This window comes from Cannabis sativa, chromosome 2, assembly GCF_029168945.1.
Source record: "Cannabis sativa cultivar Pink pepper isolate KNU-18-1 chromosome 2, ASM2916894v1, whole genome shotgun sequence".
In the NCBI taxonomy this organism is placed as follows: Eukaryota; Viridiplantae; Streptophyta; class Magnoliopsida; order Rosales; family Cannabaceae; genus Cannabis; species Cannabis sativa.
The window spans coordinates 7,582,036-7,600,407 of record NC_083602.1 but is presented as its reverse complement, the minus strand read 5'-3'; the positions used below and the strand labels follow the sequence as shown (position 1 = coordinate 7,600,407).

The 18,372-nt window shown below is 31.4% G+C and overlaps 1 protein-coding gene across 1 annotated transcript; it reads left to right on the top strand.

Annotated features, from left to right (window-relative positions):
- The first annotated feature begins 3,270 nt into the window (after positions 1-3,270).
- Positions 3,271-6,824, top strand: LOC115718504 (uncharacterized). Its single transcript, XM_030647303.2, has 5 exons — positions 3,271-3,697; positions 3,783-3,847; positions 3,944-4,004; positions 4,823-4,969; positions 6,576-6,824. The coding sequence occupies exons 1-5, from the start codon at positions 3,454-3,456 to the stop codon at positions 6,707-6,709; spliced, it is 651 nt and encodes a 216-aa protein (XP_030503163.2). The 5' UTR covers positions 3,271-3,453; the 3' UTR covers positions 6,710-6,824.
- The last annotated feature ends 11,548 nt before the right edge of the window (positions 6,825-18,372 follow it).

Sequence of the window (18,372 nt, the reverse complement as noted above, 5' to 3'; positions counted from 1 at the left end):
AAATTTCATAACATAATATCATATTGTAACTTACAATCAAAAGTAAACAACAAACCAATTATATAATTATACATTTCACACATACACATAAATAAAATACCAATTTAAGAAAATTAAATAAAATTCCTAATAATACTAAATAAAATAAATTTAAATACACCATATTTAAATAAATATTTATATATATAATATTAAATATATAAATATTATATATAAAATATTTTATATAATAAAAGTTTTATTTATTTCATTTATAAAATATAAAAATATATATAACATAAAAATAATTTTTGAACATTTTAATTATATACAATAAATATATATTTATATATTTATATATAAATATAATATATACAAATTTATATATAAAAAAATAATATATACAATAAATTTATATTTATATATATAAAAAATGATATATATACTTATATATTAAAAAATATATAATATATAAAACATATATTTATATATAAAAACTATAATATATACAATATAAAATTATTCACAAATTAAAAAATACAATATATATAATACATATACTTTTACACAAACAAAATATAATGTATATAATACACCTATTTATTTTATATATTAACAAAAAAAATATATACATATACTAAGAAAAAATATATTAAAGTGTAATATATACATTTTATATATCACAGCAAATAAAAAAACCCTAAAACTAATATATAACACAAATTTATATTACATACCAAAATAAAAAACCCTAAAAAATCACAAATCACACATTTATATATAAAACTAATATATAACAGAAATTTATATAACATAACACAAAATTTCACAGAAAATTAATTTTATTTACAAATTTCAAACTAATTACAAACCTATACATATATTACACAGAAAATCTATCAAAAATAAATACAAAACACATACTTGAAAATAAGATCCGACGGTGACGGTGATGCGACGGTGATGGTTCGAGGAGGTCCACTGCCACAGTACAACCGAGAGAGGAACCAAAAAAAAAAATATGCAACCAGAAAAAAAAAATAAGTTTGTAGAAATGTAGAAAGTGGAAATGTAAAGGGAAAATTAATTACCTGAAGCAGTGGTGGAGCAGAGTCGGTGGTGGAACAGCCGGTGGTGGAGCAAAAATGCTGCTGCAAACCGAGAGAGAAAGGGGGAAAATGGCTGATGTAAATTGAGAGAAGTGGGAAAATGGGGTATCTGGGTTGGGGTTTTTTTTTATAGACATATTATTACCGGCGGGGCCCGCCGGTATTAATTAACCCGCCGGTAATAATACAACTAGCGGCGGACCCCCGCCGGTATTGGTCCGCCGCAAATAATAATAGCGGCGGACCCCGCCGGTATTAATCCGCCGCTAATAAATTTTGAATTGCCCCATTATGTTTTCCCGCACTTATCAGATAACTTCAAATTAGCGGCGGGCTGTCCGCCGGTATTACCAAATGCCCGCCGCTAATTCTTATTTTATTTATTTTAAAAAAAAAATCTGAAAAATTGGATTAATACCGGCGGGCCCCCACATCCGCCGGTAATAACCTTATTATTAGGGGCGGACCTTCCCCGCCGGTAATAGGTCCGCCCCTAATAACCAAAATTGTTGTAGTGACACGTTTCTTCCCATGCGGCATTAAATGCGAGGTGATTGCTCAGGGGAAGCCTGGCATCTCGCGGAGATGCTTTGATGTTACTTAGGCCTCCGGGAGCGTAGAGGACTCCGGACGCCTTCTCCGGGAGGCAGGTCCCGGAAGACGCCTTTCTTCATTAAGACTTAGCAATTAATTTAAATGTTAAGATCTTCTGGTCCACGTGTCCCTATCCGGTTGGTCCACGTATATTGGGCAAAATCAGGGGCAACAATCGTTATTTAAGTGTGGCCTCCTTTCTTGGAGAAGGTATAAGGACTCGTAACTTTAAGACATAAAATAATGTAAAAATACAAAACTTTTCATAAATAAAGTCTCCAAAAATTCATTTTAAAAAAACTTTTAAAAAGAAGTGTGCGCCTACACTAAAAATAACTAGTTACAACAATTTATTGTTTAAAGATTTATCGAATTGCTTAAAAGTTATTAATCAAAATATGAAGTTGGCATCAATTTCTTTCTCCTTTTTCAAGTTTTTCTGGTCAAAAGTTGCATGGTTTTTTCCAAGTTGGTGACCTTCTTCATAATTTTTTTTATTTTTCTCCTAATCGGTAAATATCTTTAAGATCTTAAGCTCGAACGACAAAAAGCACTTGAGACTGCCAAAACGTTAGTTGCTTCGATCTAATCTTAGTAGAGGAAGAAACATGGTATAGAACCATAATTGAGCTTGTAGAAAAAATACTAGAAGCTGTTATGGACACATTACTCTGATACCAACTTGACTAGAAGACAAAGTGAGTAACAAAAAAATAAAAAATATGAAGAGAAATAATTATGATAATTCTCATTACTTTTAACAATGAATACAATGAAAGTATTTATAAACATAACTAATCTAATAGAACTAAGAAATAGTAACAACTTTGATAATTAAAAAAAGATTAACAATCATAACAAAAATAACCACTCAACTAACTAGTAGTTAGTCACAACTCTCACTAAATATCCTTAGCAACCTTTTGAGCTCATTCTTTTGGTAAGTGAGTAGTACTTTGTAATCAACCGAATGATGTTGAGCATAGCAAACTATTGCAAATTCTTGAAAATTTTAAAGCTTTAATAAAGTGGTAAATTAAGGTAAAAATCTTTTAAGTTGTGATATGTGTCTTGTGGTTGGCTCTGTTCTTATAAGGATATGTCTTGATTCTAATTTAAACTCTTAAATGTTTTTTGTGTTTATTGTTTTGTGATTTAATAACTTAATTGTGGATTTCAATGGAACTGTGATTCTAATGTGTAGTTGCAATATTGAATATTTTTTTAATATTACTATTAGGCACCACTACGATGTAATGTCTAATAATATTTTATAAAAGTTAATATATTATGAATAAAAAAAATTATTGTATTAAATTATGTTAAATTTGATACTTAATTATACTTATTTATTATTTATATATATTTACTGAATAAATAAAAATTGTTATATATTAAATTTAATAAATAATTGTACATACCAATTTAGGTAGTGTTAGCATTTTTCATATATTTTTGCCACCTCTTTAAGAAGTACAGATACTTAGAGAGATAGAGAGTGATCAGCATCAAGATTTTTGTTATCCAAATATTAATAAGAATAAAAAGAAAACTTTATTTTTAGCTTTTTTTTTTTATTATTATTATTATTTTATAACTTTGTTTTCAGCATTAAATGGTTGCCATATACTCAAAAAAAAAAGGCCCTATTATCCACTGACATCCAATACTCTCATCATTCTTACCCTTACTCCCAAGTCCCAATATATCATTTTACATATTTATTTTTCAACAAAAAGGAAAGGAAAGATTACATCCATAGAAAACATTAATGGAAATAGCAGCCAAGCTTCCAAAGGCTTCTTCTTCTCCTCTTAATAAATTATTCCATCCCAGAGCCTCTGTTTTAGTTTCTAATTTTGTTCCCATTTCTTCTAATACCACTATTTTAAAGCAGATTCATGGCTTTAAAATCAAACAACAACAGTTGAAGAATTTAGGGGTAGTTTTTGCAAGTTCTGAGCCTCAAACTTCTCCTACCATTGTTTCTGAAAGATGGCTTCTTCAACCTATTGGTTAGTCTATTTTACATTTCACATAATTTGTTTTTTAATTATTAGAATATAAGTTAATAAAGAGAAGTGTTATCTGTGTTGATAGGTGATGGAGACTCAAGACATATAGGATTTAAGGTTGATTTGCCAAATGCATATGAAATTGCTTCGGTGAGTATTATTAATTTGAAGTTATAATTTGGAGCATTAAAGTGAAATGAAGTAAACATTAAAAAGTAATCTGTTCTAATTTATATTTTTGTTAAGGATGAGGTGACTGTTGGTCGTGTTCCGGATAAAGCTGACTTGGTGATTCCAGTTGCCACAGGTACTAGTGAAAAATTCTAATATAAAATTGGTAAATTTTCACCTGAGGAAGGACTGGTTATGTGCGACATTTGAGATCCAATATAAAATGTGATACTTTTCTAGTTATTATATATAAGATGATAATAGGTGAAATTTGATTTTCCTTAACAAAAAGATAATAGGTGAAATTTCTAACTTTTATAATGTGGGCGAATTTTTTTTCTAAAATACTATATTTTTTTACAAAAATAAAATACTGTGTATATTTTATACTGCGTACTGTGTGAAGTTTTTACAATTATTCCATTTTTAATTATTTTACTATTGTTTTAATTGTTCTGTTTTGTTGTTTTACGGTTATTTTATAAAAAATTTCACATGACAGTAAAATTGTAAATTTTTATCTAAAATTCAGTATCTTTGTAAAACCTCTTTTCTCAGTGCTCCTTTCGGTTGGGGCTTTAGGCATAGGCCCACTTATATTTATGGCCCTTTTTGTTCGTTTTTTTTTTTTTTTGAAATTAAACTCTTATTAACAAGAATCAGAATTTAATACAAATCATTATAAAAAGATAAAAATTCCTCAATTTAAGCTAATAAAACAATGATCAATGATCATAAAACAATGTTTGTTTTTCTCATAAAAAATAAATAAAATAAAACAATTTTTTTTTTCATTCTTCCTTGATGGTTATTGTGTTTTTTTCCTTTTTCCTCTTTACAAGATAAAGGAATATGGCAATGAAATGAATGTGTATTTTATATGTATACAATTTTTTTATTAAGGGAAGTAAAAAGTAATTGTGTGTTAAATAATTGTGATATAACAATATGCAGTGTCAGCTCGTCACGCTCGGATTGAAAAGAAGAAAGAGAATCTATTGGTGACGGACTTGGAGAGCACCAATGGCACTTTTATTGGGGATAAACGCCTTACTCCTGGTGTTGTCGCCACTCTTTACCCTGGAAATTCCATTACATTTGGTAACTCATCCATTTAATAACTCTTTCATTCTCATCAAACATGCATTTATATAAGTTTAGAGTTTGCAATTTGTATTCTCATGTTATATTTGTGTTACTGTTATATGTTATATTCATTTATAAAAGATTAGGGAAATTCTATAATGCACCCCCTTAAAAGGGATACACTGATACATCTCTATCTATTTTAGTATCCGAAATAATTTTTTAGTCAAATTTTTTCTCATGGTCATGTAAATTATACTTATTTAAGACATCCTGCAAAATTTTAAGAAATTCGGAAAAGTTTAACACGCCAAAAATTGCGTTCAAGTAGTGTGTTGCACGCGTGACTATTTTATTTTATGCGCGTGTAAAATAGACTGTTTGAACATTGTTTTCTATATTGTAAATTATTCTGAATTTCTTAAAATTTTGTAGGTTATCTCAAATAGCTATAACGTACATGAATATGAAAAAAATAAGACTAAAAAATTTTTCTGGATGCCGAAACAAGTAGAGGGTGCATCAATGTATCCATTTTAAAGGGGTGCTTTGTAGAATCACCCAAAAGATTATTTCACAAATACATAAAAACAACAAAAAAATTACAAAAGTACAGTTTTATTGGATTTTAAATATTTTCACAATTTTCTTTTTTATTTTATTTACAAAAAATACAGTCTTTTTATGTTTATTCTTGTTAATTTGTTGTTGATTTTTTTTATGTTATTTAAATGTTATTTTTACATTACTTTTATGTAATTTTTTTATTGTTTTCGTATTGTTTTTATAAAAAACCGTAAAAATATAAAAAAAAAATTGTAAATATAAAAATGTAATTTTTTTTTACAAAAAATGATGTCTTATATAATTATTCTTTTATTTTATTTGCGGGTAGATATATTTTATTTATGTCTCAACTATATTTATCTTACACTATATGTCGATCATCACATTTTAATTTGCATATATATTTAGTTCTAATTAATTTGTTTCTTGCATTTAAATAATTACATTAAATGAAAATATATAGTTTTAAATAAATAAAATTAATTAATCAAATACATATCGTGTTACAAGGATTGACCCTTGATCCTAACCCAATCCAAATAATTTTTTTTGTTATTCGGATTCGAACTAATTTTAACCAGCATTTTTTTTTTGTTATTATTTTTCATGATCCTGAATTGTAATAATTTGGAACGAGTTTGTGTCCTAATAATTTCATCACCATATATATTATATATATTAATTAGAATATAACTTTGAATCATTCTAATGTCTCCTTATCGATCCCCATTTTACAATTATCTATAATCCATAAATGCCAATGACTTAAACCATAACAAAGTTTTATTTATTAATTTTGAGTGGTTGAAATCAGTTTCTAGATGTTGCAGTTGTTGACAGTTGACTTGATTAATGGCATAATTGTTTGTTTGTATGTGATTCATATATTTATAATCCATAGTTAAGCTCTTTGTTTTAGTGGGTGGACTGCATGTAGCCTATAATATATAATTTAATTAATTCTATTAATTAAACTTATATATTTATATAATCATTTGAAGTTGTATATATGTGCATTAAAATTAAAAGGAGTAATGCATATTTTAATTTACAGGAGATACCAACCTGGCCATATTTCGTGTGACAAAACTAGAAGCAACAACAGTGGTATCAGCCAGCAATGTGGAAGAATCTGATCAAGTAGAAGAGACTCCTTCTAGTACCACTGTCTCTGAGACTACTACCTAAAATATATACTAGTACAATACAATGTTGTTAAATCACATTAATCGGTGAAACAAATTGTGTATTTTCTTTTCTTTCCCTAATATTGGCAATAAAATTAAAATATTTGATTAATAAAGCTAACGTATACTTAGAGTATATAGATTATATGTTTTAGGTTAAATACTATTTTAAATCTTATATTTTGAAAAAGTTACATATTAGACTCTCTGTTTTGTTAAATGATAAAATAGATTGTATTTTCTAAAATTGTACAAATAAGACCTTGAGTTTAATTTTTGACATTTTTTTTAATATAACCAACTTGAAGACAATTCCTAACACGAACATATGTAGAAAATTTAACCAGTTTTGTATAATACTTCTAGGTTGGATTATTATTAAGTTTTATTTTGACAAACTATTTATATTTTTTGAAAAATATAAGATCTATTTTGTCATTTAACAAAATAAAGAATCTAATTTATAATTTTTACAAAATACAGAATTTAAGATAGGATTTACTCTATGTTTTAACTATTCTGCCGCTCAAATGCTAAGAGAAATAATCAACAAAGAAACTTTTGTTACCAACCGATCATAATAAAATTTAAGCATTGTACATGGGTTTTCTTTCTATATTAATATTTTGTTATTTGTTTTTAAGAAAAGGGTGTACTTGTATTTGTTTTCTCTTTTTAATTCTGTTCCCACGTGAAAGGAATTTAATCTAGAGGGACCTGTCTGTCTTTTTGTCAAACAAATTTGAGGAATGATTCTTCTTCAAAAGACTTGTTCAATAAGGATGATAAATTAGGAATATTGTCCCTTTCATTTATATGATAGAATAAGTTTCCTACACATAATATATATACAAATTAAACACATACAAAAAGAGAAGAGAGTATTTAATGGAGTAGAAATTAATCTGAACAATTACATATTCTAAGGCAATATACTCTTTAGGTGAAAGTATTGTAAACAAACAAAATCATTGTCAGTACTGTTAAGTAACATTAAAGACGTTTAGTAATAGATGTAATTGATTTAGCCTACAACGTAACGTACGCCCCTTTCACATTTGGGTGTTTATATAGAGAGGGTTGGACTGGTTAGTTAGTATAACTTAGTAAGCAATCCAACTCAAAAACTACTCGCATCAGGGTCGGTCTAGACTAAAGTGGACTAAGTTTACTCTTAGAAATTTTATTGCAGCGTAGAGAGGTGTTCGTAAAATAGCCGATCCAATCCAATCCGCACGATCTAATCCAATCCAATTCAATCCGCAAAGTGCAGATATCTACACTGGTGCGGATGGATTGGAAAATTTAAAATCCGCACTTGTGCAGATTAGATGTTGATTGACATGTAAAAGTAACCGATTCAATCCAATTCACACATATTTATAAAAAAATTTAGAAAACTATATATACAAATAATATTTTAATGTAAAGAAAATAATAATTTAAAAGTTTAATACATATAATACAATTATATTTCAAAACTTAATACATCAAATGTATATTCTAATCTTATTTTTTTTTCTACATACAATTTAAAACTAAATTAAACATTTCTTTATACATACAATTTTTTTTTTCTTTTTTCTTTTTTTGAATTTGTTATTTGTTGTTTTATTTATTTTAATTTGTTGTTAAACACATAAAATAACTATTATTTATTTTATTTTATTGCTAGTTATGTGGAAAAAAAAATATTTTTTTCATAAATATTAAATAATTTAATATTAAAAGTAATTAATCCAAAATAACCGATCTAATCCGCATTTTTGCGGATTGAATTGGATTTGAGTTATTGTGCGGATTGGATTGGATCCAAAAAATGAAATCTGCACTTAGTGCGAATCAGATGCACTATGAACAAAATAGTACGGATTGGATTGAATGAGCACCCCTAGCGTAGAGAGCCATTCTGAACAAAGCTAAAAAAGATTATAAAGGTGATTAAAGGATCACCTTACCTAATGTGCCTAGAGGGGGAGTCACTGAACCTAAAACTTGACTATTTATTGAACAGAAATAATAGTAGAAACACATTTCATAACCAAGTCAATAAAAAGATATAAAACCTCATATATAAATTTTAAAAAGATCATTCAATTGATCTATTAAAAACTTTAGTCATATCTAACTTTAGTAGACTAATTTAACTTTTTTTATCCATTCTTTTTTTATTAATTGCATGTAAAAATTCATGAGCAATTAAATTATTATTGAAAAAAATACGTTCGAATAAATAAAAGTACTTTGAAAGTTAGATATTGAAGAACTAAGCACAGGTTTTAATTTATTTACAATGATTCGAGACACCGCTTTATATATAAGATATAAAATAAATTAATAGGCGTAAAATCTTTTAATTGAGAAGCATTTCCCATTTTAGAGATTAAAACAATGAAAGTTTTATTGATAATAGATATATCAATTTAATTATTTATGTTGTGTTAGACAACAACCTCAACCAGCAAACAAACAATAATCAACACACCAGAAATGAATTAATGAATTGCAGAAAATATAATAACAGAATTTAAAGAACACAATCAAAATTATAGAGGTTCGAACTTCCTTCACAAAGTGAAGAGCCTAGTCCTCTTTGAACTCCCTTAGGATTAGTCTTTATCATGAATCAAATGGCAAGATTACACTATGTTTAGTTGTACAAATTACATAACACAGAAATGATGAGATATTCCCTTTGTCTTAGCTTTAATCCTGAAGCTTGAACTCCTTGAAACCACCTGAAGCTTGAACTTGCTTCCCTTGGTTTCTAACCCTTTAGTTCTTCAATGCTCCATAAGTTTCCCTCTCTAAGAACAAGTAATCTTCCTCACCATACATAATTCTCTCTCTCTCTCTCTCTCTCTCTATCTATCTTATCTGCTACTTAACTTAAAACAGAAAAAGAATAGAACTATATATAGGCAGCACCACACCAGGTTTTGCCATTACAAGAATAACAGAAAAACTAACTAAACTAACACATGTTGATGTGTCAAGTTCTCACTTGCCATGTCATCATTCCTTTTAGTTAATTGGTTTTATTAAGGGCTGAAATAAACAACAAATTCCACCTCAGTACTTAATAAACCAATCTAAAGAAAACTTCTCCTAAGATCATTATTCAGTTCACCTACTGACTTAACCCTCTTCTATGCCTAGCAATTCGAAACAGTGTTGGAATTTGCTAAGTGTAACTAGTTTAGTACCCATGTCAGCAGGATTTTCTTCACTTGGTACCTTTTCAATGTTGATCTGTTCTTGAGTAACTTTCTCCCTTACGAAATGGTACCTTACTTCAATATATTTTGTTCTATCATGAAATACTGGGTTCTTACACAAGTATAATGCACTTTGGCTATCCGTATAGACAGTAGCTTTTCCTTTGAATAAATTCATCTCTTCTAGCAAGCCTTGTATCCATAACCCTTCCTTAATTGCCTCTGTTGCAGCTATTTACTCAGATTCAGTGGAAGATAAGGCTACCACAGGTTGAATCTGAGATTTCCAACTTACACAATTGCCAGAAATGAGAAATGTGTAAGCTGTAGTAGACTTCCTTGAGTCTTTATCCCCTGCAAAATCTGCATCCACAAAGCCTTCCACCTGAATTTTGTCTTGGTTTTTCTTGAAGCATAATCCAACCTTGGTAGTGATGTTGATGTACCTAAGCATCCATTTCATTGCAGCCCAATGGAGTTTCCTAGGATTTCCCATGTATTTGCTCAACACACTTGCTGCATATGCTAGGTCTGGTCTTGTACAGACCATAGCATACATCACAGATCCCATAGCATTTGAGTATGGTATTTCCTCCATCTCTTGCCTTTCTTTATCAGTATTAGGACACTGTTTATTAGATAATTGAAACTGACTTGACAGTGGCATTATTGCCTTCTTAGAACCATTCATTTGGAATTTTTTAATTACCTTTTCCAAATAATCCTTTTGACTGAGAAATAACTGATTTTTGCTCCTATCTCTCTTGATGTTAATTCCCAGAATTTTACTTGCACCCCCTAAATCTTTCATGTCAAACTCAGATTTCAGAATTTCCTTCATTCCTTCAACCTTTTTCTTTTCTTTGCTAATCAGTAGCATATCATCTACATAGAGTAGAAGATATCCAGCTTGTAATATTTCAGTGCCTTTGTAGTACAAGCATGTATCATGCATGCTCCTTGTGAATCCATGTTGTGTAATGAAGCTATTGAATCTTTTATTCCATTGTCTTAGAGCTTGTTTTAACCCATACAAGGATTTCTTCAGGAGACATACATGATCATTTTTGCCTTTTTCTTTGTAACCTTCGGGTTGATCCATGTAGATAGTCTCTTCTAAGTCTCCATGCAAGAATGCAGTGGTTACATCCATTTGCTCCAATTCTAAATCAAACTAAGTAACCAAGGCCAACATTATCCTTATTGTCTTGTATATCACAACTGGTGCAAAGATTTCATTAAAATCAATTCCTTCTTTTTGACTAAAACCTTTTGCCACGAGTCTAGCCTTAAACCTTGGCATTTCATCATCTCTAAAACCCGGTTTGTGCTTGAAAATCCACTTGCAACTGATCACCCTTTTTTCTTTTGGTCTTGGAACCACTATCCAAGTCTTGTTCTTTTTCAATGACCCCATCTCATTATCCATAGCCTTGTTCCAATGCTTTGCTTCTTTACTTGAAATAGCTTCTAAATACGTCTTTGGCTTAGTTTTTACAAGTTCTGTAGCTGTGACAAAAGCATATGCCAGCATATCTGTGAAAGCAGAAAATCCATATTTTTGAGTAGGTTTTGAAACCCTCCTATCTCTATCTCTAACCAATTGGTAGTCTTGAGGATCTGTTACATCTTCCTGATTAGGTTCCACCTGATCTATATTTCTAATTTGTCCCTCAGTGTTTGTAACTTCCACCTGATCAGTGCCTTGATCATTTCCAGTTTCTCTCATTTCTTCTTCATTGATTTGTATCTGATTTTCAATGCTACCTGCAGGGTTAGTTTTATTTCCTGCATTGTCATGGTTAGTAGTTTTCAAGCAAGGAAATACATCTTCTTTAAATATAACATCCCTACTATTTATAGTTTTGAAACCTCTTTCATTGTTGAGCCAAACTTTATAACCTTTAACACCTTGAGGATAACCTAGGAATACAGTTTTTATTGATCTAGGTTCTAACTTACCCTCACTTTGGTGCACATAAGCCATGCATCCAAATACTCTCAAATTAGATAAATCAGGCCTGTCCATTTATGCTCAGGTGTCATGAGGTTGATAGCTGTTGAAGGACTTCTATTAATCAAATAGGCTGCTGTCATCAAGGCTTCTCCCCAAAATGTTTTTGGAAGACCTGAGCTGAACATCATGCATCTCACCTTGTTCAGCAATGTTCTATTCATTCTCTCAGCTACCCCATTTTGTTGAGGAGTGATCCTTACAGTTCCGTGTCTTTGTATACCATGGTTCCTACAAAAATCATCAAACTCTCCACTACAAAACTCAAGACCATTGTCAGTTCTTAAGGTCTTAATTTTTCTTTCTATTAGGTTTTCAATTAACAGTTTCCATTGTTTAAACTTTTCTAAAGCTTGATTTTTGGTTTTCAATAAAAACACCCAAACTTTTCTAGAGAAATCATCAACAATAGAGAGAAAGTAAGAGTTACCCCCATGTGTAGACACTTTTTCTGGCCCCCACAAATCGGCATGGATGTAATCCAAAATTCCTTTGGAACAATGCTTGCCAACACTAAAACTCAACCTGTGTTGTTTTCCCAAAATGCAGTTTTCACATAAATCAACCTTGCTGATTTTGTCCTTCCCAAGCAGGCCTTGATCATGGATTACTTTGAGTCCCTTCTCACTAATATATCCAAGCCTTCTATGCCATAATATGGCATTAGAATCTTCATTGCGTCATGTACTAGCGTATGCATCTCCAACACATCGTATTACCAATTAGGTAGTAGAGTCCATGTCTCTTTTCTCCTTTTATAACCACCATTGAACCTTTGCTTATCTTCATTATGCCAGATTCAATCTTGTTTGTATAACCTGCATCATCAAGGGTTCCAACAGAGATTAGATTTTTAGTTAGATTAGGCACATACCTCACATCTTTGAGAATTCGAATTGCTCCATCAAACATCTTGAAATGAGCATTTCCTATGCCTTCCACACTACATGTATTGTTGTCTCCAAGAACTACTTTTCCACCACTTGTTTCCTTGAAATTTCTAAGTAGTTGCTTGTTGTATGTCATGTGGAATGTGCATCCAGAATCTAAGATCCAATTTTCATTTTGGATGTGAGAAGCAGCTAGCAATACTTCTCCAGAATCATATCCATCACCATAGTTTGCTGAATCTTGGGATTCAAATTTGTTGTTGGAGTTATGATGATAGTTCTTCTTATTCTTATGATTCAGACTTCTGTTCTTGTTAAAGTAACAGTCTCTTTTGTAATGTCCCAACTTTCCACATGTATAGCACCCCTTTACATCCTTGTTTGAGTCTTTGCTAGAATCCCTTGAGTTTGATCTTCCATGGTTTCTTGAATGGTTGTCGTTCTTATTCTGATTGTAAGATCTTTGTGGTTGTCTTCCTCTTGTGAAATTCACTTCACCATTCAATCTTGATAGTTTCCCATTGTTCTTCAAAGATAGTTCCTTTGAATATATGGCACCAACGATTTCATCCATCACCAATGTGTCCTTTGCATATAAAATTGTATCTCTGAATTGTTCATATTGCTGAGGTAGTGAATTGAGAAGATAAATTGCTTGATCCTCCTCCTCAATTTCCACATTTAAACTGCAAAGATCAGAAAGAAGTTTAGTGAATTCATTAAGATTATCATCAATAGATTTACCTTCATCCATTTTAAAACCATAGAATTTTTGTTTCAAATAAACCCTGCTGGGTAGAGTCTTTGTCATGTAGGTTTGTTCAAGCTTTTCCCATATTGCAGCAGTTGTCTTCTCTCTAACCACTTTTCTCAAAATCTCATCTTCAAGGCTCAACACTATAGTGTTTCTTGCCTTTTTCAGGATCTCTTCCTTCTTGGATTTCTCCAATGTTTCAGACATTTTTTCTTCTCCCTTGAGAGCTTCATCTAATCCCATGTTTCCAAGATGAGCTTTCATCTTTTCTCTCCATAGATAGAAGTCATTCTTGCCATTGAACTTCTCAATGTCTATCTTTGTTGTAGACATCTTTCTTAGTCACTTTTAATCTGAATCTTGAGGTAAGCTCTGATACCATTTGTTGTATTAGACAACAATCTCAGCCAGCAAACAAACAATAATCAACACACCAGAAATGAATTAATGAATTGCAGAAAATATAATAACAGAATTTAAAGAACACAATCAAGATTATAGAGGTTCGAACTTCCTTCACAAAATGAAGAGACTAGTCCTCTTTGAACTCCCTTAGGATTAGTCTTTATCATGAATCAAATGGAAAGATTACACTATGTTTAGTTGTACAAATTACATAACACAGAAATGATGAGATATTCCCTTTGTCTTAGCTTTAATCCTGAAGCTTGAACTCCTTGAAACCACCTGAAGCTTGAACTTGCTTCCCTTGGTTTCTAACCCTTTAGTTCTTCAATGCTCCATAAGTTTCCCTCTCTAAGAACAAGTAATCTTCCTCACCATACATAATTCTCTCTCTCTATCTATCTTATCTGCTACTTAACTTAAAACAGAAAAGAATAGAACTATATATAGGCAGCACCACACCCAGTTTTGCCATTACAAGAATAACAGAAAAACTAACTAAACTAACACATGTTGATGTGTCAAGTTCTCACTTGCCATGTCATCATTCCTTTTAGTTATTTGGTTTTATTAAGGGCTGAAATAAACAACAATTTAGATAGCTCAGAGTTTAAAACTGTCTAAGTTAGATCAGCACTAACAATAAATTATATATATAAATATATTTTTTGATAAAATAAATATTAATACCATTTAAACTAGGTGCTTTATTCTTAGAAACTCGAAAAAAACTTTTTTTAACTTTTTTTTCTTTTTAAATTTACAGTTTGAGTTTCTAAAGTGGTTGCAGCACTAGTTGCAATAAGGATTTCTATGTAAAATTCCGTAAAAATGCAAAAAAAAAAAAAAAAAAAAAAAAAAACTGTTTTAAAATGTAAAAATGAAAAAGCCCCCAAAAAATTTATTCTTCATCACCTGAAAATTAGTCCTTAGATTAAAATTGGTACTGAGCATAAAAGATTGTACTTTTAATTCAACTTAATAGATTAGATATACTACTCTTTTCAATACCTTAAGATGTAAATAATTCGGCAAAAGAATTAGAAATTGTAAGAGTAATACTGTCAAAAGAAGACACAACACTTCCATCATCTAATTTTATTTCTCTAATAGTATTAACTTTATTCCTATAAGTAGCATTCTTATGAATTTTTTTTTGTAAGTATTGGAATGGAATGAAGATGATGAAATAGAATTGAATGGTAATAAAACAATGTTTAATATTTTGTTTGGTTGTATTGTAAAATATTGAAATGTCATTTTAATAGGATAAGCTGCAACCAAGAGCATTGAAGTGTATGTTTCTTGGTTATCCTGATGGAGTCAAAAGCTATAAATTATGGTGTTTGGAACTTGGTTTCAAGAAGTGCATCATAAGTAGAGATGTTGTCTTCAAAGAGGATGAAATGGCAATGAAAACCAAAGCTCTCAATGATATACAACCTGCTATACCAGTTCAAAGTCTACAACTGGAGGTGGACCAACCTGACACTCAAATTGTAGAAGAGAATTCTAAAACCAGTGCATACACTGATACACATGAACGTGCAACTGATGTGAGCACCTACCAACTTGCTAGAGACAGGGTGAGAAAAACCAGACCACCAAGCAAGTTTGGATATGCTGATTTCATAGCATATGCATTGCTCACTAGAGAGGAGTTAGAATCTTCAGAACCAACTAGCTTCCTTAAGGCTACTACAGGCAGAAACAGGTTGAAATGGCTGAAAGCTATTGATGAAGAGATGACTTCACTTAAGAAGAATAAGACATGGATAGTGGTCAAGAAACCTGAAGGAAAGAAATTGGTAGGCTACAAATGGATTTTTAAAGAGTAGGAAGGCATTCTTGGTGTTGAACCAGTCAAGTTCAAGGCAAGACTAGTAGCAAAAGGGTTCACTCAGCAGGAAGGAGTGGATTTCAAGAGATTTTTTCTCCAGTTGTGAAGCAAACTTCAATTAGGGTAATGATAGAAAAAGATGCTAAAGAAGAACTGCATATTGAGCAAATGGATGTAAGGACGTTTGCTTTCTTACATGGGAATCTTGATGAGAAAATATACATGCAACTTCCAGAAGGGTATGAAAGCAAGGACCCTAATCAGGTTTGTTTACTTAAGAAATCTCTCTATGGTTTAAAGCAAGCACCTAGGCAATGGAATTTAAGATTTGACGAATACATGAAGAAAATAGGGTATGTGAAAAGCAACTATGATCCATGCATCTATCACAATGATTTAATTTACCTATTGCTATATGTTGATGATATTTAGATATTTGGTAAAGAAAAATTAGAGAAAACAAGCTTAAATTACAGCTCAGTCAAGAGTTTGAAATGAAAGATCTAGAAAATGCTAAGAAAATACTTAAAATTAACATTCAAAGACCCTTATCAAATGTTATAATTCTGTCTCAAAAGAGCTACCTGCAGAAAGTGTTAAATAAGTTTGGAATGGACAGCTCCAAAATAGTTTCAACTCCTCCTGCTCAACATTTTAAATTATCTAGTTCCCAAGCACCAACTACAGATGCAGAGCAAGAGAAAATGAGTAAAATTCCCTATGCTAGCTGTGTAGGGAGTTTGATGTACTCAATGGTTTGTACAAGGCCTGATTTGGCTCATGCCATGAGCATGGCAAGCTGGTTTGTTGCTAATCCAAAAAATGCTCACTGGACTACTTTGAAATGGGTGATGAGGTATATAAAATGAACATTGAACACTGGTTTAACCTATGATGGCACTAGCAAATTCAAGTAGTTGGTGACTGGTTATATTGATTCGGATTATGCAGGGTGTTTAGACACTAGAAAGTCATTAACATGGTTTGTTTTCACTGTCTATGGGGGTTGTGTTAGTTGAAAATCTAACCTACAAAAGGTTGTTGCACTGTCTCTACAGAAGCTGAATATTTGGCTACAACAGAGGCCATTAAAGAAGCAATTTGGCTCAAGGGATTGACATGTGAGCTCAAAATTAACTCAGAAGATGTAACAGTGCACTGTGAAAATCAAAGTGCACTACATCTCATGAAAAATCCCATGTTTCATGAGAGAACTAAACACATTGACATCAATATTCATTTTATTAGAGATGTGATTCAATCCAAAATTGTCTTTGTAAGGAATATTAATACTCATGAAAACCTTGCTGATGCTTTTACAAAGAGTTTGACTAGAGACAAGTTTAGACTTGTCTTGACTTGCTCAACATCAACTCAAACTAGAGTCTCAAATTGAGATTCACATTCATTGGACACTGGATTCAGTTCTATTGGTTACTTTTATGGCTTGGATTACCATGTTGTTAAAATGTACTAAACCTGGTGGAAATTATGGGGTTTAGAACACTTAAACAACTAACTAAATGCCTTGACAGTTGGCAGTTATTTTAGTTAGTGTGACAGGAACAATCTAACTCAGGGATTTCAATACAAAAACTACCTGAGTCACATCTAGCTATCAAAGAAGAAGCTTACAGGCCTTATCCCAATAAAAGTTAGGGAAGGAAGGACGATAATCCAACCATTTTTGCTCAAGCGAGAACTTATGAAAAAAAGCGCCATTTATTGGTGTCATACGCCTTCCGAATGTTCAATTTCAACCCTCTAGCTTTCAGCTACAACAAATTAACAAGCTCTGATGCCAATCCTATGTTATTTTGTATGGCGCTAAAGCCCTTAACTTAATAAAGGCGCCCTGATACTCAGAAACAAGTTTAGATAGAAGGCTCAGCGGGGCTAATTTCTCGTACTTGCTCAGTGCGCTCTCCTTTTGTCGAGTGCTCCACCCGGTTCACTGGGCTGTTGGCCTATTAAGTACTTGCCCGCAGCTCTTGCTGCCCGAAAAGCGGGCTCTGCGCTCGTTATCCTTATTGTTCTCTCTGTTGGGGTCCCCTCCCATTGCTCTAGCCATAAGCTATGGTTGCTCCAGCTCCCAACCACAGGGGCCCACCCTGCGAGGCCAGAGTGGGCTCCGCAGTCAAGTTAGCCCCCATTTGAATTACGTTAGGGGGTCTTTCACTTTCTTTTGCCAGATCTAGAGAGATACTACGAGTCATCCGTCCCAGATTCCATCATCGCTGTCCTAACTAACCTACTACTATAAATAGAAATTCTACAACTAACAGAAAAAAGAGAGAGAGAGATCAAGTTGGGGTGAGAGTGATACACAAAGAAGAATGAGAGCTTAATAGAGATGAATCTCTTCAAGATTGAGGTGTTACAAGGCTATTCATGTTCGAGATTTTGAATGCCTTTAGTGAGCTCATTTCAGTTACTGGTGTGAAGCACCATTTGTGTAGTTTGTGTTTTTGATTCTCCATTGGTGTAAGTTGTAATGTTTGCCATTCATTAATAAAATCAATACAACCAATAGAGTTGTTTCT